General features: G+C 36.5%; 1 protein-coding gene across 1 annotated transcript in view; it reads right to left on the bottom strand.

The window, feature by feature from the left end:
- Pfdn6 (prefoldin 6) overlaps positions 1-21,461 on the bottom strand; it is a 36,965-nt gene that overhangs the window by 6,907 nt on the left and 8,597 nt on the right. Inside the window, exons 2-3 of the mRNA XM_090368633.1 lie at positions 10,220-10,290; positions 5,177-5,301 (exon numbers count right to left, since the gene is read on the bottom strand). Coding sequence (XP_090224759.1) covers positions 5,177-5,301; positions 10,220-10,290 — 196 coding nt within the window. The remainder of the gene's footprint in view (positions 1-5,176; positions 5,302-10,219; positions 10,291-21,461) is intronic.

Genomic DNA, 21,461 nt, shown 5'->3' with positions numbered 1-21,461 from the left:
TTAAGGTGAGGTCTTGTTTGACAAATTTGGTTGGATACTATGATGTGGTAACAAAGGAACTGGATGTAAAAAATAATTTTGATATCTTATACTTGGATTTCAGGAAAGCTTTTGATACTGTTGCACATGAAAGACTACTGTACCAATTGGAGCAGTATGGCATTAAGGGCAAGTTGCTACAATGAATAAAAGGATGGTTGAATAGGAGAAGACAGAGTGGTAATCAATGGACACTGCTCTTCACGGACTAACATTATTAGTGGAGTTTCCTAGAGGTCCGTGTTGGATCATTGTTGTTTTTTGTATTTATCAATGGTATTGATGAAGGTATATCAGGGTTAATGTCTAAGTTTGCAGACGATAAAGGCTGGCAGAGTTGTTAATGACAGTAAGGACAGTACACCACTGCAACAGGATCTAGACAAGTTGAGCAGATGGGCCAAGGGTGGGACTGAAGTTTAACATTGACAAATGCAAAGTACTGCATATGGGTAGAAGTAACCCCAGAGTAATATACCAACTGTGCAGTATCAGGGTAGTGGAGAATGAAAAAGACCTGGGGGTAATTGTGCAGTCAGATATGAAGTTTTCTGAGCAGTGCAGACAGACTGCAAGAGTAGCTCATGGGGTATTGTCAATAATATATAGGAATTTTGCTAGCAGTGATAAGGTGATTATCCCCTTATATAAGGCAATGGTCAGGCCACATCTTGAGTACTGCATACAGGTTGGAGGCCTCATTTTAGGAAAGATGTCGAGCTACTAGAATGAGATTAGTGAGTGGAACAAAGGGTTGCTGTTATGAAGATAGGCTCAAGTCCTGCAAACTGCAGCGTCTGGAGACTAGGCAACTGCAAGGTGATTGATTGAGGTGTATAAGGCCTTGACTGGTTTGACCAAGTTTAATGCTGATGGAATTCTTCATCTTGGTTAGATTCCACATGGTTGATTGCTAGAACAAACTTCCATCTGTTGTGGAAGTTGACAGCTTAAGTAAATTAAAGGCTGCAGTAAAACGTTAGGAGTGAATGGATGGGTGAAATGGGAAGGTTTTTTTTTGACTGATGCTATATAAGCTTGCTTTCTTGCATCACATGCCTCTACTAATGCTAATGAACTGAAAAACAACAGCTTCTCTATCCAGGTTGATGAGTCAACAGATTTTACCAATAAATGTCATGCTGTATCATTTGTAAGATTTGTAAATGTTAGTGAAATTCAAGAAAACGTTTTCTGCTGCAAAGAGCTGCACGAAACAAGCAAAGGCCAAGATATATTTAATGTTTTATCTTCATATCTGGAAATAAAAGATCTGTCTTGTATGAACTGTGTTGGCATGTGTACTGATGGCACCCCATCAATGGTTTGTTGCATGAGAGGTTTCATCTCTCTTGTAAAAAAAAAAAAAAAATCTTGACTTTGTCACAACATACTGCTTTCTTCACAGAGAGGTGCTGGTTTTATTGACACCTCTTGGAGATGAAATGAAAAAAGTTCTGAATGATGCTACAAAAATGGTTAACTTTAAAACAAAGACCAGTTCACTTGAGAAGGTTTAAAAACTGTGTGAAAATCTGGATAAAGAGCACAAATCTCCTGCTGTATACAGAAATCTGGTGGCTTAGCAGAAGAGTTCTCAATAGGGTGTTTGAGCTGAAAGGTGAATTGCAGGAGTACTTTCAAGAAAATAGTACGCCAGATTTTGCCGAGTGCTTTGAAGATTAAGAATGGCTGCAGAAACTAGCCTACTTAGCAGACATTTTTCATCACATGAACCAGTTGAACAAGTCTCTGCAAGGCCCTGGAGAAAATGTTTTGACTTCAAGTGACAAGATTTTTGGATTTAAAAGGAAACTGAATCTTTGGAAAAATCGTGTTGCAAAAGCAAATCTTGAAATGTTTTCATTGCTGCCCAAGCAGCAGTGGAAACATTTCACTGAATGTTTCAGTGAAACATTGTTTCTCACATTTCTCATATCCTTCAGCAAGAAGGATATCAGCAAGTCTCAAGTCTTATTGAAAACCACCTGGAAGAGCTTCAGAACAAAATTGAACAGTATTTTCCCTCCCTTTCAACACAAGTGTATGAATGGGTGGGGATCTTTTCTCTGAATCTTCTGCTCAGCCTGAGAATTTGACTTTGAGAGAAAAGGAAGAACTTTGCGAGTTGCAGTCTCATCATACACTCAAGATGATATTTACTGACCTGGCCATAGACAAGTTCTGGATTTCTCCAAAAGAAGAGTATCCTACCATTTATAGGAAAGCAATGAACATTTTGCTGCACTTTTGAACTTCTTACATGCATGAGCAAGCCTTTTCTTGTTTAACAAGCATCAAGAGCAAGAACAAAAATCGTCTTATTTCAGTTGAAGATGAAATCCGTATGTGCTTATCTCAAGCTCGACTCAGAATTGAGTATTTTTGCAGCATAAAACAAGCACAGGTTTCACATTAAAGAGGTAAATTTCATTCTTTATTTTTAATTTCAAAAATAACACCTTTTACACATAATAGGCCTATAAAAGAGATCAAGAAATCAACATATGTATAATAATTTTGACTGCCAGGCCTATATTTCAGCCTGATCATATCACTCAGTAACAAAATGTTTTTTCAAAGCCTTGTATAAAATTGTGTCTTAGGCTATATTTTTATTCATATTGCTTTGGCTTATGGTTTTAGTAGCTTTACTATTCAACAGTGTAATAAATTTTCATGTTGAAATAACATTAATTAAAATCAGTTTAAAACCTTTATTTAAATTAAATCTACCGAGCCTACCCTGAAAAAAATTATACCCCATTTTGGCTTAAGCCAGTTATTTAAGAGAACTTGGCGAAGGTAAAGAAAGCCAACATGAGAACTACGAGAAACGTCGGATAAGTTATGCAGAAAATTAGTTTCCCGATACGGCACTCTAGCACTGCTCGCTCGGTAAACAGACGGTAGTTATCGGTTTGGAGCAAATTCGAGAACGATATATTGACTGACAGGTAGGTGTGGCAAATGATGTACTGACTGGTGCACGAACACAACACACGATAACATTGGGCTAGTATCATTTTAAAAGCACTAATGGTAACTTGCCCTAATGAATGCTTTCCATAATGGTGAAAAAAGGTCAGGTTACCTCCACTTGAATCCCACGGGAGTTTTAACCCCTCCCAAAGTGGAGGGGGTAACCTAACCTTTTTTCTTTACAATCATGTGGACTAGTGCATAAATTGTTTATTAACAAATATTATTTTTTTATTACTGTACTTTTATTTTTAAAGACACTCGTGCAGATACACACATATCATAATGTCAATCAACGCCTCAACAGCTATTCACTATATAGAATCTTTCTTTCTTATATTATTTCTTTCCTAACCTAACGTTTAAGGTTAGGTCACTAAATATAAGGAAACCGTTTCTATTATTTCCTAACCTACCATTTAAGGTCACATTACGAAATATAACGAAAAATAAAGACACCTTTTCCTTTTTTCGTAACCAAACCTAAATCAACAGTATAGTAAAAACACTCATGAACTCCAAAAATCTGCTTTTAATAATGAGAAAAAACAATGAAGAACGTAAAAATTAACAGAACAAAACTTTTATTAATTTAGTTTTCATCAAAAAATCAATTAACGTTTTAGTTTCCTTACAAATTTCTTCCATCTTTAAAAGATTCATTGCTACTATTACCCATTTACCCTTCATTACAAAACTATTATGCGCCATTCTTTACTCATAAATACACATTATAATGCCAACCAATGACTACACAGTAGCTTGTCCTCTGTCGTGCCCACCACCAATCATTTCATCGGTTGCCACGCCTACCTGTCAATCAATATATCCTTCTCGATTTCGGCTACAGACCGATAATACCCACCGTCTGTTTACTGAGCGAACAGTGCTAGAGTCTGGTGTCAGGAAATTAATTTTTCATGTAAGTTATCCGACGTTTCTCGTCGTTCTTGTGCTGGCTTTCTTTACCTTAGCCGAGAACTTTATTATGTTTGCCATATGAGTTTTTAGCTGACCAGGCTAGCCAGGTGGGTAAAGTGCCTGCCTGGTAACCCAAAGGTCATGGGTTCGAATCCCGCCTCGGGCTTGGATCAGAGTAAAATGCAAAAACTTTGGGAGGTGCATTATGGCCACAGAAGCCGATGTGCCAACAACTAACAAAAAAAAAAAAAAAAAAAAAAAAAAAAAGTGTTTTTAAAATTTATGAAAAGGAAAGAAAGAGATTAATTTCAAGAAAGGTAAGTTAAGCTAATCTTATCTGCTTTTTTTTTTTTTTTTTTGTTCTTTCAAGAAAGGTTGGCTAAAAAGTAATTTTTAGTTTTAAATAGAGGGAAAAAACTACTCTTGCACATACCACACCTCATTAGCATCCTGTATAGTAGAAATTTGTGACAAGACTTTTAGGCGCACTGGGGTAAGATAAAAAAAATCAAGTAGGAAATTAAAAAAAAAAAAAAAAAGGATAAACTGAAGTTTCCTCTACCTACACTACTGACTTGCATTACAGTTGATATTCTTTGTGGGGAAGGGAAACCACACAGAAAGAGTAGACTAATTATGTAGAGAAAATAAACAGATTCACAGAAAAATATCATTCTCTACTCAAAAGAGCATTGACTATTATTACTGGATTATTATATCTACAAATAACTAATTACTCTAACGTACCGTGAGCTGTAGATATAATATTTATGCAGGGGTTCCCTGAGACCTTAAAATTATTTCAAGGGTTCCTTCAGGGTGAAAAGGTTAAGAAAGGCTGCTCTAGACAGTAGTAAAAGTCCATCAAATATTCATCCACTTTTCACATGTCGGCATGCAGTCCCCCTTTCCAGCAGGCAAATTAATGGGATGACAAGAACAGCTTAGTACCATTGAATGCTTAATATCCTCTTTCAATATCCTTTATTCACCAGTTTTTAGGCTAACACTGGCATATCAACATTTAAGTGCAAGACCCTGAACACTATATACCCCTGTAGAGCACCACCTATTTACCATACCACTTCTTTTTACTTACCTGTCCTATAATTTAATTGGTATATCATAAAATGTTCAGTCAAGAAACCTCTTCTGGATTCTAAACATTATCATTACAAAAGTGGTAAGATGATAGACAGTATTAATTTATAAAAGAAATAATCCATTCACTTACAGCTCACTTGAAATGTATTCTATTCGTTTGTTGACATTTTGTTTGGCCTCTTCTAAATCCTGTTTGACAAGGATTGGACCAGTAAGTTTAAAGACATTAGTCCCAGGTTCTAAAAGTTCCATTTCCTAAATTTCGAAAAAAAAAAATAAAATAAATAATAAATAAATAAATAATACAAGTAAATAAAACAAATCTTTTCTATGAGTTTTAAATTTGGTATATATATATATACACCAAATATATATATATCATGTGGGTTTCACAATATAAGAGCGAAATCCAACAAAGTACTAATTGTGAATTTTTCCATCTACTGTATCAAGTATCTTCGAAGTGTACCAGTGTTACCTCAAAATCAGAATCTTACAAACTTAGCTTATATATAATTATATAAAATTTATCATTGAATTAGTTTTTCTCATCCAACACATTTTTAACAGATGCTGTGATGATGTTGTTTCCTAAAAGTTAACTAAATACTCTGTGAAACAATATTTTGGGCAGTATTTAATCAAGTAGGTGCATTGTGCACACTGTTTGCCATTCCAGTGTTTCCTCTCTCCCCATAAATGAGGCTATAAAAGGCAATGCATGGCATTTTGGATATTCTGTTGCATATGGAAGACTGCTGTACAAGTTGGAGCAGTATGGCATTAAGGGCAAGTTGCTGCTATGGATAAAGAGATGATTGAGTGTGAGAAGACAGAGTGGTAATCAAACAACACTACTTTATCCATATATATAACAAAAGAATAAATCCAATGTAACAAAAGAATAAATAATATAAATTATTGAAAAATTACTTAATTAGTACAGAAATTAACAAAAGTAGGTGGTCAAGCTGATGTGTTTCTGACTTGGACAATTCATATTTGGTTAGATTCACTGTTGAAAAACTAGAAAAATTCAAAAATAGCTACCTCAGATCCAGAGGTTCTTTAGCATTTCATGTATGGTCATACAGAACTGGTTATATCGTTATGTTTATGTATGGGGTAAAAAAAAAAAAAAAAGGATATTCTGAAATGTTTTAGTAACTAACCTTACAATGCTGCTCTGACCAAAGCCACAATTTACTGCTAGTCACATTAGACAGTCACATTGTTAGTCTATATACAGAATTGTGAAAAAGTATTCATGGAAATTTATGAGGACTTAAGTATATTAAATCTGAACTAACATTTATGAAAATTGTGTGTGTGATATATTTTTTCTTTTTTACCAAAAACTTACTTTATTTTCCAAAAAAATCACCACAGTTAATCACACTTATTATCCTATCTATACAGATTTTTATGTAGTAGAATCTCGTTAATACAAACTTGGTTTATACAAAATACTCATTTATATGAAGCATACATTATTCTCCTGCAAAAGTATGGGCTCCTATGAAAACTTATTTCGTTTATTACAAAATTGGGTTAATATGTATTACCAAGTCAATTTTCACCTTGTGAGAAATAATGTTATTTTGTATGTTTAATACAAAGCTCTGCACAGCTATCATATTTTATTGCCTGTAACAGCCTAGTTCCACTTTCTAAAAACACAGCTAATTTGTCAGAATTTACTTTTACGTAAACAAAACTAGTTTATGGCTACAACATAAATACACTCTGAAAAACGCCATTATAGTTGCAATTGTTAAAGTTGGTTCAAAAAGCCTTTCATTACACTTATGATCTTCTTTGTGACATTTTTATTGGAGCTGCCTTTTTGGCACTCACGTCTTTTAAAATTTCAATTGAAAGTTTGCTTATGTTAAACTTCATCCAGCAGTGTTATGGTGACAAAACATAAACACAGAGAATTAAGGCTGAAAATTATACAAGAGGCTGATAAGATGAAATTAAGCAAAATGAACATTGCAAAGGAATACAACATATCTTTACCTACTTTATATACAATACTGAAAAATTCTTATAGTGTGTGTGACACTGGAAATGCAATAAAAAACAGGAAACGAATCTATGGTGAAAAACATGAGGAACTTGAAACAAAGCTTTTAGTGAGCAGTACCAACAAATGTGTGCATCAAATTTGCTAATATCAATCCAATTTTGCAAGAAAAGGCTATTATCTAGCTCAGCAACATGTAATTAGCAACTTCAAACATAGCCATGACTGGCTCCAAAGATTGAAGGACAAAACTTAGTTTCGTGAAATGTTTGTGGTGAGTCTGGACCAGCTGACAAAGAAAGCGCTACAGACTGTTTGTGTTCTGTAAGGTCGATTTTTAAAAAATATGAGGTAAAGGTATTTTTAATCTTGATGAGACTGCTTATTTTATAACTTGCTACCAAACAAAACTTTTCTGTTCAAGGAGAGTCTTGCAATGGTGGAAAATTAAGCAAACAAAGAATCACTGTTCTATTACTGCTGTCTGCTGCAATGCAGACAGCAATACAAAACCACGCTCACTTGTAATTGGCAAATTTTCTGAGTCATGATGTTTTAAAGAAGTTAACCAATTTCTGTGCAATTATGAGGCCTACAAAGTATTTGGCTTATGGTCAAAATTTTTCATTCTTGGCTATCAAAAGTGGACAGAAGAATGTCTACAGAAAAAAGGAACATTCTGGATTGTTACTTGGCACATTCCACTGGGACTTTTAAGTTGACGAATAAATGGCTGTTGTTTTTGCCTCCCAATACCATCAGTTTTATGCAATCACTGGATCAAGGCATTATTTATAACTTCAAGAGAGCATAGGAGGGAACAATTTGCAGCCAAAGTGGAATGTCTTGTATGGTATCTGTAATCTTGTTATTGCTTGGGACAGTATTGCACCAAAGGTAATAATCAACTGCTCCAGAAAAAGTGGCTTTGGAGAGAATAATATTGAAAAACATAGTCCATCAGACGAATGCGATATCAACATTGAGGAAAGGGAGAATTTGAAGGAGGAGCAGTGCGTAGCACACGCTTCTTGATTAGACCGGGGTTCGAGCCCATCACCACCAAATACGGAGGATGCGGAAAGGTCAGGGAATGACCACCGCATATTCCCGGAGCAATATGGCCTTAGTTGCTAATGCTCCTAAAAAAAAAAAAAAAAAAAAAAAAAATCCAAACCCTGTAAATTGAAGAGCATAATCTGCACAGCTCCAAAAGTAGTAGTAAAGGCACGTGATGCAAGCATATGAGATTATGTAGCATCAGCCAAAAAAAAAAAAAAAATATCACACATCCATTCCCTCTAAAAAAGTTTATCCAGTCCCTCCTTGAATTTTAATCAGCTATCAACTTCCACAATGACAGATGGAAGTTTGTTCCAGCAATCGACTACCCGCTGGCTAAAGGCAAATTTCCGCACATCTATTCTACAACTGTCTTTCCTCAATTTAAATTTATGCCCCCTCAAGTTTGTAATCAGAGCAAGCAGAAGAATCCCATCAGCACTGAGCTTGCTCAAACCATTCAAGGCCATATACACCTCAATCAAATCATCTTGCAGGTGCCTAGTCTCCAGAAGTTGCAATTTGCAGAACTTAAGCCTTTCTTTGTAAGAGGACCCCTTTGTTCCTCTCATCAATCTTGTTGCCCTTCTCTGTACTCACTAAAGCAACTCTACATCCTTCCTAAAATGAGGCCTCCAGACCTGGATGCAGTACAAGGCATGGCCTGACCATTGCCTTATACAAAGAGATAATCATCTCCTTTTCCCTACTAGCGAATTTCCTGTATATCATTGACAATACCCCATGACCTACTCTGGCAGCCTGTCTGCACTGCTCAGAAAATTTCATATCTGACTGCACAATTTTCATTTTCTGCCACCCTAACTGTAGTATCACACTGTTGGTACGTTTCTCTGGGCTTACCCATATGCAGTACTTTAGATTTGTAAATGTTAAACTTCAGCTGCCACTTCTTAGCCCATCTGTCCAACTTTTCTGGATCCTGTAGCACACTGCCATTACTGTCATTAACAATCCTGCCAACCTGTGTATCATCTACTTGGACATTAAGCCTGATATATCTTCATCAATATAATTGATAAATATACAAAACAACAATGGGCCCAACACCAAACCCTGGGGAATTCCACTAATTTTTTCTTACTTTTATTAAGTTAAATTGATATTTTAATTGTTTTTAATTTATTTTTTACTGTAACCAAATGTGCATTAATGTTACATTCATTTTAATTTCTTGAGAGTAGCTTACAGAAGTGTTCTACAAGTAGTCTTAAATGTGCAACAGTATCAAAAGCTTTCCTGAAATCCAAGTATATGATATAAAAATTATTTTTTGCATCCAGTTCATTTGTAACCACAGCATAGTATCCAATCAAATTTATCAGACAAGACTTTCCCTTAACAAACCCTTAAAAGGCTTGAACTTCTTTGGCCATGGTGATGGCTGATGTTTTTATTGCATGCTGCAATGCTTGCTCTCTAGTTCAAAGTGCCCACACCATATTTCAAACACTCACTATGTGATCAGAGAAGTAATTTCCTTCTTCAAATCACATCGAGTGCTATAGATACAAAATGTTTCTGTTCATCATTAAGAGACCCAGTAATCCACTCTGAAACTATTAGTGATGGCAAATGATATTCCTGTAGTGTAATCTATCACAGAGGATGGTGGTGATATTATTATATGAGTAGTGCATTAGCATCTAAGGCTATACTGCACCATGTATTATTGTCTGTACAAGTGTGTGCAAGCTGAAAAATACAAAATAACTCATGAGGGAAACCCTGTTCCCTGGCCAAATTATTAACTGCCACAGTGATCTGCCCTGATAATAACGATACCTTTCAAGACATTTTCTTCTATGATAGTTGTGTGAGTTTGGGCTTGGCAAGGAGCATCCATCAGAGTTTTTTCCCTTCATTGTAAAAGAATTGCCTATTCACACATCTGTGGACTTAACATAAACTGTTAATGTACACCTCTTCCACATCAACAGAAGAGTTAGTACTGAACCATAAATTTCTACCCATTATGGTATTTTAAATTTAGATAATCAAAATCTCATTTTCATTTGATTCACCAATGTATAAAGAATTTAGAAAATGATATTCCATTACCTCTTTTACTATGTTATTCTCATTGAGCTGGCCATCTAACTGTTGCCGAACAGAAAATGTTTTCTGGAAATCTAAAAAATAAAATAAATAATAATAAATAAAACAAGTATTTGTCAAATTATCTAATTATAAGAGAAACAAGCTGCCATTTTTTCACAAGTTTATTAAGTTCTGCAGTAAACTTGTCCAAAGTCAACCATGCTTCCTAATAAGAAGCTCACAGATATTTAATTTTAGAATTAAATTTCCATTTATACTTAGTATGGCTACTGGAGTCATAAAACTTCAAAGAACATGCAACTTAACTACAACTACTACGAAGTTTACAACTTTGCTGTAAAAATTTTATTGTAGATGTTACTATTAGTAATAGCAAATGATACAAAAATGCAAACTTATACAGCACTAGAAAAAAAAAAATTTCCCCATAGCACTGTACATCTTTAACAGTTTTTCAAGTTTATTATATAATTTGTTCTGCAATCACTATATGCTGGCTGAAAGCAAATTTTCACAAACCTATCTTGCAGCTATCCTTCCTAAATTTGAATTTATGTCCCATCGTGTATGTAGTCTCAGTAAGAGAAAGGATACCATTGCATTGAGCTTGTTTGCTCCATTCAAAGCCTTAAACTCTTCAATCAGATCTCCTCACAGGCACCTAGTCTCCATATGTTGCATTTTGCAACATATGGAGACTAGGTGCTTTTCTTGGTAAGATCATCTTTTGTTCCCCTTTTCTTCCCCCTCACTTATGTCTTTACTTTTCTCTGCATTCATTCCAAAAGAACCACATCCTTCCTAAGAGGCCTCCAGACCTGCATGCATCCTCAAGATGAAGCCTTACTATTGCCTTGTACAATGGAATAATTACCTCCTTATCCTGCTGGTAAAACACTTGTATACAAGTGACAAAACCCCCAAAAGTTGTTCTAGCAGCACATCTGCATTGTTCAGAGAACTTCATGTCTCACTGTGCAATTACCCACAAGTCTTTTTCATTCTCCACTACCCTCAGTGTAATACCATACAGTTACTGCTACCCATATGCAGTACGTGAATTTGTCAATGTCAAACTTCAATTGCCACTTCTCAGCCCACCAGCCTAATTTTTCTAGATCATGTTGCAATAGAATACCCTGATTACTGTCATTAACCACCCTACCAACCATTGTGTCATCTACAAAATTGGACATTAAGCCTGATATACCTTCATCATCATTAATAAATACAGAAAACAAAACTGGGCCGGCACTGAATCCTGGAGAAGACACTAATAACAGCAGTCCAAGAAGAGCAGTGCCAACTAATAACTACCTTTGTCTTAACCCACCAAACCATACCTTTATCCATTGCAGTAATTTGCATTTATACTACAGTGCTCAAATTTGTATAGCAGTCATTTATGTGGAATAGGGTCGAAAGCTTTTCTAAAATCTACATATGATGTCAAAATTATCATTTTTTTGCATCCAGTTCCTTTGTCACTGCATCACAGTATCCAATCAGATTGGTAGACAAGAGCGCACCTTAAAAAATCCGATACAACTGCAATATGCTGCGTTACATCTTTAACCAGTGACTCCATAAATTTCCCTGAAACAGAAGGCAACCTAACATGACTGTAATTACTCGTGCTACCCTTTAATTCTCCACTGTGAATTGGGGATATAGATGCACATCTCCAGTCCAGAGGGACCTCCCCTGAATGCAAGGATGCTCTAATAATGCCTCCTTTTGATAGATTACATCCAACCCCGATGGAATCTATCAAAGGGAGGCATTATGACTATTTGAGTAACTCTCACATCAGTACACTGTGATCACTGCCACCCAGTGGGTCTTTTTATCTGCAGATTATTAATGCACAAAAAATCACTGCTGATAATCAGATCAAGTGTACTGCTTTCTGTTGCCTCTCTAACATGCTGCTGCTGCTGTAGAAAACATTCACCCAAAAATCCGCAAGCTAGCGCGTGTGTCCAACCCACAAGTTCCAGTCAATATCTGGAAAGTTAACATCTCCTATTATAAGACATTCTGACTTGCTGGCCCACTATTTATCTGTATAGTTGTCCGTTATACTCATCACAGTCATTAGGCCTATTTTTTGCCAATATCATTGAAGGTACTTTAAGCATTCAGGGAAACTGCTAATTGGGGTGGGTGGGTGGGGGAATACTGATGTGCATTTGATGATAGGGTCAAAATAATTCTTGTACCTAACTCAGAAGTTTTTGTTTGTTATTGCAACTGCTGATATTGGCAAGATGTATGAGGGGCATTTAATAAATTATCTACCTACCTATGAAGGAAATGAGATAAAGGCAAAAATATTTTTTTATGTTTCAATGCAACTCCTCTGCCATTCAATACACTTGTTCCATTTTGTTGTCAATAAGGAAATACCAGACAAATAAAATTTTTTATCCTGTCCATCAAAGAATGCAGAAACAGCAGACTTCACTTCATTATCATCAGCAAAGTGATGTCCACGTAAGTTTTTCTTGAGGTGTCAAAAAGGAAACAGTCAATGGGGGCCAGATCTGTAAAGTAAGGTGGATGAGTAAGTTCTGTAAAGTCAGTCTCTCAAAACAGCAGCAACAGTATGTGACCTGTGCACTGGTGCATTGTACTGAAGAAGCAGCACACCTGTGGAAAGTTTTCCATGGTATTTTTCCTTTATGCCATCCCTTCAGTTGTACAATAGGGATGCATATGACTCCCCAGTGACTGTCTGCTTGTGTTCCAAGTAGTGAATGTACAAAATTCTCTCAGCAACCCAAAATATGGTGGCCATAATCCTGCCAGCTGAAGGTTGTGTCCAAAATTTTTGGGTGGGGGAGAATCCTTGTGCTTCCATTGCATTGATTCTTGCTCGGTCTCAGGATCCCTTCCTGCTTCCTTTCAGCTCTAAATTTGCCACACAACACTGTACTATGAATTGCTTTTGTACAGGGGCCAGAAACCTGGGGACCCACCTTGCACTGACCTCAGTCATTCCAAAATGTTCATGAAGGATGGTTATAACTGATCCCTCAGATATGTCATATTCCCTAGAGATTTGGGACACCATTAAACGTCTATCATTCAGCACAAGGATTTCTACAGCTTGGAACATTTCTGGAGTGTTCACTGTCACAGGCCATCCTAGACATGGATCACCTTTGGTGGACTCTCTACCCCACTTGAATTGTTTTCACCTTCAAATGGAATTCTGAAAGTGCACTATTGCATACACAAACACCATCCTTTCATGAATGGTCATTGGCCCATTTCCTTCTTTGGTGAGAAACTTGATGACTGAACAATACTCCAATTTCAGCAAAATCCATAATTTGATACAGGTGTCTTTCCTCCTTCTGTTACAGCAGCAAAACTCAAAAATAGTGGGATCAAAATTAGTATGATTTAAGTTGAGATATGTAGGAACACGATAAATCATGAATCATTTAAAACTAAGTACCTTAGGTAGATAATTTATTGAACACCCATCGTAGTAGTAAGGGCAGTGATGTTTCAAACAAATAGGAAACAAATAGCATTAGCAAATGCACATGATGCAAGAAAGCAAGCTTATATAGCATCAGCCAAACCCCCCCCCCTTATTTCACCCATCCACTCGCTCCAAATGTTTTTCAAGTTCTGCCTTGAATCTATTTAAGCTATCAACTTCTACAACGACAGATGGAAGTTTGTTCCAGCAATCAACCACCTGCTGGCTAAAGGCAAACTTCCGCACATCTATCCTAGAACCGTCTTTCTTCAATTTGAATTTATGCCCTCTCAGGCGATTATTCTGAGCAAGAGGAAGAATCCCATCAGCATTGAGCATGCTAAAACCATTCAAGGCTTTTTACACCTCAATCAGATCACCTTGCATTTACCTAGTCTCCAAAAACTGTAATTTGCAAAACTTAAGCCTTTCTTTGTAAGAGCAACAATTTGTTCCATTCACTAATCTTGTTGCCCTTCTCTGTACTCGTTCCACAGCTCTACATCTTTCTTAAAATGAGGCCTCCAGACCTGTACACAGTACTCAAGGTGTGGTCTGACAACTGCCTTATACAAGGGGATAATCACTTTTACCTCTGCCAGCGGCTACTGTTAATCTATTATTCCATGTATCCCCCCAAGCTAGCAGTTTTCTGAACCACCTAACTCTGCCTCAATAGCATCAGCAAATATTCTTGCACCCTTTCTATTTAAGTGTATCCCATCCCTGTACAAGCAGTCTGTCCTGTTAACAAGCACAGACCAAGCTGAGAAAAATTCTACCCCTTGATCCTTGCACAATCTCTCTAGGGCCGAATTGATCGACAAGGCCCTCATCATATACTCCCTCCTATCGTGTCTGGGCAGAATTGCAGACACTTTCAAATTGAACCCTAACTCACTGCTTTTTTACAGCATTGTCTTGTACTTGGTAAGTAATTCTGCCGGTCTCCTATTCTTAATATCATTAGTGCCAACGTGTACAACAATATCACCCTTTGTGCCCTTAAAGGATGATATCTGCCCTACAACGTCATCAACCTTTGCCCTGGCAGACATACTCTGGTCCTGTTCCATCTATTGTTTTTGCACAATATGTTCCCCGTTTCCCTGACAATAGAGTCAACAACAACTAGTTCCTTTGGGGTTGCCTCTGTGTTGCGTGATGTTCAAGTGCAAGCTCTGGCATTGATGTGGGCAGCTGAGAGCTTAATAGGCCCTTCAATTTAAATCCTTCGAGGGCATCCACCCTGTCCTTCAAACTCTCATATAAGCCCATAACAATGCCGAGTTGGCGCCTAATTTCTTCGCACTAATACTAGGAAAACAAGATTAAATAACTTGAAAGGATATGTCAGTGTAGTAAATTACTCAGACATTTAGTCTTAATCGTGTACATAAGGTTACAAGTATCATAAAATGATTGAATTGGAACTCCTGATTAGGACAGCTGAAATTGACATAATAGAACCAATGGAAAGGTATCACCCAGAAATAAGGAATGATGAGTTACAGAACAGTATTTATAATGCATTTAGGAAAAGTAGACAATATAGAAGGGGTGAAAGGGTCTTGCTTCTGATCAAAAGCTGCTTGAGCGAGACTAAGGCTTTCACAGATTCAGAATTTGTGCATGTCGGCATAGAACCTTTGTGTTGTAAAGAAATTGAATGCAATGGCAAAATTAGAGTTGGGAGGTGTGCCAGTGATCTAGAACAGGGGTGGCCAAAAGTCGATTGCAGCTTTAATTTCGGTTGATCACGACAAATTTTAAATATACAGTAAACCCTCATTAATACGGACCCCGGTAATCCGGACAGCTCTAAAAAAATCTAAAAGTGTAAAAATCAAACGACGATCGGGCTCAAAGGTCATATGTATTGTGTCCAAGGTCACTGGGCCATGAACACTCATGCTGCACAAACAGCCTGGTTCCCGGCTGCAGTTCAGACAGTTGTTTGTCGTTTGCTCCGCAGTTACATGCTTCTATCTTTTGTCGTTAGCGCTGTGCAGTGTCAATGTCTGTGCTGTGAAATGTCTTTAAGTAAGCCTAGTGTAGGACAGAAGCGTAAGCATAAAATGATTTCTCTTCATGATAAACTACCGGTGATAGAAAAACATGAAAAAGGAGCTTCAGTGTCCAGCATCTGTCTTGACTATGGCATCGCAAAACAAACCGTGTCGGACATTAAAAAGAAAAAAAGTGAAATTCGTAATTTTGTTTTCAAGTTTAACGTGGAGAAAGAAAAAAGTAAAGTTAAACGAATGCGGATACCTACTAATAAAGCACTAGATGATGCTGTGTACAAATGGTTTTCCCAACTTCGTTCGTCCGGTTTGGCTGTGCGAGGAATAGAAATTCAAGCGGCGGCGGAGAGACTAGCTAAACAGTTAGGAATTGAACAATTTAAAACGAGCTCAGGTTGACTTTTTAGATTTAGAAGACAGCATAACATTTCAAACAAGAAAATGTGAGGGGAAATTCTTAGTGCTGATTTTGAAGCTGTTGAGCCTTTCAGGAAACAACTGAATGATTTTATTTAAAAGGAAGGTTATCAATTGAACCAAGTAGTAGTAGAGTGGCATTTGATGCAAGAAAGCAAGTGTATGAGCTTATGCAGCATCAGCCAAAAAAAAAAAAAAAAAAAAAAAAAAAAAAAATCACACCATTCCCTCCAAATGCCTGTCCAGTTCCTCCTTAAATTTATTCAACCTATCAACTTCCACAACGACAGATGGAAGTTTTTTCCAGCAATTAACCACCCGCTGGCTAAAGGTAAATTTCCGCACATCTAATCTACATCTGTCTTTTCTTAATTTGAATCTATGTCCCCTTAGGTTCGTAATCTGAACAAGTGGAAGGATCCCATCAGAATTCAGCATGCTCAACCCATTCAAGGCCTTATATACCTCAATCAGATCACCGCATAGGTGCCTAGTCTCCAGCCACTGCAATTTGCAGAACTTAAGCCTCTCTTGGTAAGAGGATCCCTTCATTACCCTCACCAATCTTGTTGCCCTTCTCTGTACACGCTCAAGTAAATCTATATCCTTCCTAAAATGAGGCCTCCAGACCTGTACGCAGTACTCAAGGCCATTGCTTTATACAGAGGGATAATCACCTCCTTTTTCCTGCTAGCAAAATTCCTATATATCATTGACAAAACCCCATGACCTGCCCTGGCAGCCTGTCTGCATTGCTCAGAAAACTTCTGACTGCACAGGTCTTTTTCATTTTCTACCACCTTAAGTGTAGTACCACACAGTTGGTACGTTTCTCTGGGGTTACTTCTAACCATATGCAGTACTTTGCATTTGTCAAGGTTAAACTTCAGTTGCCACTTCTTAGCCCATCTGTCCAAATTATCTAGATCCTGTTGCAGTAGCACACTGCCATTAACAACCCTGCCAACCTTTGTATCATCTGCAAACTTCGACATTAAGCCCGATATACCTTCATCAATATCATTGATAAATATACAAAACAATAGTGGACCTAACACTGAACCCTGTGGGATTCCACTAATAACATTAGTCCAAGAAGAGCAGCACCCATTGATTACCACCCTCTGTCTTCTCCCACTTAACCATCCTTTTATCCATTGTAGCAACTTACCCTTAATACCATTCTGCTCCAATTTGTACAATAGTCTTCCATGCGCAACAGTGTCAAAAGCTTTCCTGAAATCAAAATATATGATATGAAAATTATTTTTTGCATCCAGTTCCTTTGTAACCACATCATAATATCCTATCAAATTTGTCAGACAAGACTTTCCCTTAAACCCATGCTGTGTCTGAATTATTGCTGCAGTCTTGTCTAGATGATCCTTCAATGCATCTTTAACCAGTGACTCCATTATTTTACCCGGAACAGAAGTTAAACTAACTGGTCTGTAATTACTCGTGTCACCCTTCGATCCCCCTTTGTGAATTGGGGATACATTTGCACATCTCCAGTCCGTGGGAACCTCCCCTGAGTCCAAGGACGCTCTCATAATTATGGCTAAGGGTTTGCTTAGTTGCTTTGCCGCCTCCTTTAATATAACTGGATAGATCCCATCCACCCCAGGTGCTTTTCTTATGTTTAACTTCAACAATTTCTCCTCCACTTTGCTATCAGTTATTACAAAATCATTAAACACCCTGCTACAATTTGATAACCTTCTGGCATTTTCAAACCTTAATAATTCCTCATGTGTGAATGTAGATGCAAAATACTCATTGTTTGTTGCTATCTGAGCAGGATCATCAACAGTCAAACCATCGATGTCAAGTGGACCAATCAGATTCATCCACTTCCTTTTAGAGTTTATATAAGTAAAGAAATCCTTGCTGTTTTTCTTAGCATCTTTTGCTAAGGATTTCTCGTAATCTGCCTTTGCCTGCCTAACCTCCTTTGTGACTTGATTACAGACTAACTTATATCTGCCATAGACTTCTAAGTCGCTTGATAATTTATATGCATCCCATGCATTTTTCTTCTCTGTTACGAGTCTCATTAGTTCATTAGATAACCATTTAGGCCTAAACCTTGAACAATATTTCTTAATAGGTATGAAACTTTTAGTAGCTTCCACGATTAATTCCTTGAATGCTTCTCACTTAGAATTTACTGTTGGTGACATCGTCAGTTTATCCCACTGTACAGAATTTAAAAGGTGTACAACTTTGTTATACATTAGACATTACAAAGCATATTTCATATAATCTGGACTTTCATTAAAATGGACACCTCTCAACCCCTATTAGTCTGGTTTAATGAGGGTTTACTGTATATAAAAAATGGATTAGTCAAAATCTAAATATTATTATGCACCCCACTGCATATGCTTATTACAAATCCCTTGAACCACGTGACTACTCTTGTCGCTGCACAGCCGCTAGGTTTGTCTAGTGAAAATTCACGTAGTTATGCTGTGGAGAGCATAGTGTATGTGTTGATTTCTTATTTAGCTTACTTAATATTAATAACTGGGCAGTACTTATACATTAATTTAATAGCCTTTGATTTAAAATGAATACTACGAAAAAGAGTAAAACGTATCATTTTCATCGAGTGGGAACTAGAATAATTTTTTGTAATGATGAAAGAAAAATGTTGTTGTTTGATTTGCAATGCTTCCGTAGCTATACCCAAAAGAGGAAATTTAGAAAGCAGTTCAAAAAGGTTTTGAAAATAAATTACAAGAACTTAAATCCAGATTATTCGCACAACAAAATTTCTTCATAACACCTAATTTACAATCTAAAGCAGTAACTGTAGCATCATTTAAAGTGAGTCATCTTCTTGCAATGCAAATTTTCTGATGGTCAATTCATCAGATGCATTTTTGCAAATAACAGATTCTCTTTTTGAAAATTTTAAGAACAAAAATGAAATTAAAAGTGCTCTTCAAGATCTGCAATTATCTCGAAAAAAATGAGTAAAAATGTGAGAGTACAAATTACATGCTCATATTGCTAATTGTGTGTCCTTTTCTTGACAACTGAATGAATCTGCAGACATCTGTGATACAGCTGAATTGCTCGTTTTTATTCTTATGGTTTTCAATGATTCTGCCACTAGAGAAGAACTGTGGGTATGATTTCATTAAAAGAAAGAACTAGAGGTCTTGATATATTTAAACGCATTCAAAAATTTTAATGAAAAAATTAAATTACCACTATTTAAGCTCGTATCAATAACAACAGATGGAGCTAAAGCAATGACAGGGCATTTTAACGGATTCATCGCATCGTGCCAAAAGGATGATGAATTTGCAGATTTTTTGAGATACCACTGTATTATCCACCAACAAGTGTTAACCAGCAAAAGATTAAATACTAAAAGTATTATTGGACATAGCCTTTAAAATTGTGAATTCCATCAGAGGACAATCTCTTCAAAGGAGACTTTTCAAAATGCAACTTAATGAAAACAAACCAGACCTGATATTACACACAGATGCGAGGTGGTTGAGTCAGAGTCAGTTTCTAAAGAGATTTCAAAATTTGATGAATGAAATTAAAAAATTTGTTGATCGAAGGAGAGATGATTATCAGCAGCTACAAGATACGGAGTGGTTGTGTGATTTGGCTTTTTTGGCAAATTTTACCAGTAAATTGAGTGATCTGAATTTGGAATTACAAGGGAAAAATAAAAATGTGGGTGACGTGATTCATAGTATTTCTGCATATAAATATCAATTTTTGGCAATGGCTAAGAATCTCAAAGAAAAAAAAAATTCGATCATTTTACAAATATGCAAAATGATTTGCAAAATATCCTGTTTTTGGATTTAATAGTGAGAAATATGTTTCTGAAATTGAGAAAGCTGTGGATGATTTTGAAACCAGATTCAGTGATTTTAAGGCAATTAAAGACATTGTTTAATATATTTCCTATCCATTTAATGTTGGGTTAATGTCCATTTAATGTAAATTGCAGAAAAAAAAAATTGCTGAGATTTTTCACATGGACAAAATATTACTTGAAAATGAAATTATTATATTTCGAAACGATATCTTTCTAAAAGCCAGATCATTAGAAAAAGACTTTTAGAAATATGTTTGTCGAGAAAAGTACCCAAATGTAAAAAAAAGGCAGTGAACTTTTAAATTCCTGTTTTGCTTCCACATATCTATGTGAATTGGCCTTTTCGTATTTGTAACTAACAAAGACGAAGAATTACTTTACTCTTACGGACTTGCATACAGAAGATTCTTTAAGGTTGGCCTTATTACAGTATATCCCCGATTTTGAAAGTTTGGCAGATGACACGAAGACACAAATATCACATAAATTAAAAATACGTATGAATTTAAAATAAGAATTCTGAAATTTAAAAATTTATAAACAACATTTTTCAATATGTGTTGATTAACTTTTTTAACCATGTGCAATGAAATTCTTGAGATGGTAGTTCGCAGTACATTTTGAAGTAAAAAAGTGGATCACATCACAAATTAAGTTGGCCACCCCCGATATAGAAGGTTGTGAAGAAAACCACCACATACAGATGAAATGAGCGATTAAGTGTGAATGTCTCTTTATTATGGGTTATTTCGATCTGTCCCTTAGAGATTGAAACAAGAGTGGGGGAGGTGAGATTAATCCTTGGGCAATAAAATTTTTAAAAGAAAGATTATTATTTGCACCAACATATTAGCAAAAATAACAGGACCATTATCATTACCCGATTTAGGGACAGCCCCATAATTAGTGGAGCCCTGTTGAAGAATTACTTGCAGGCTCTGGTATTCTGTGCAAATATTACATTAGCATTAGTAGAGGCATATGATGCAAGAAAGCAAGCTTATGAAGCATCAGCAAAAAAAAAAAAAAAAATTCCACTTCACCCCTCCGTTCGTTCGAAATATCTGTCCAGCTGAGCCTTAAATTTATTTAGGCTATCAACTTCCTCGACAAGGGATGGAAGTCTGTTCCACAAACCAACTACCCGCTGGCTAAAGGCAAATTTCCGCATGTCTATCCTACATCTGTCTTTCCTCAATTTAAATTTATGCCCTCTCAGGTGATTATTCTGAGCAAGAGGAAGAATCCCATCAGCAATGAGCATGCTCAAACCATTTAGGGCTTTATACAACTCTATCAGATCACCTCGCTGGTGCCTAGTCTCCAGACACTGTAATTTGCAAAACTTAAGCCTTTCTTTGTAAGAGTACCCCTTTGTTCCATTCACTAATCTTGTTGCACTTCTCTGTACTCGTTCCAGCAGCTCTACATCTTTTTGAAATGAGGCCT

The sequence above is a fragment of the Mastigoproctus giganteus genome, chromosome 2, assembly GCF_048544385.1.
Source record: "Mastigoproctus giganteus isolate SK-2022 chromosome 2, ASM4854438v1, whole genome shotgun sequence".
NCBI classification, from domain to species: Eukaryota; Metazoa; Arthropoda; class Arachnida; order Uropygi; family Thelyphonidae; genus Mastigoproctus; species Mastigoproctus giganteus.
This window is presented reverse-complemented; position numbering and strand designations above follow the sequence as displayed.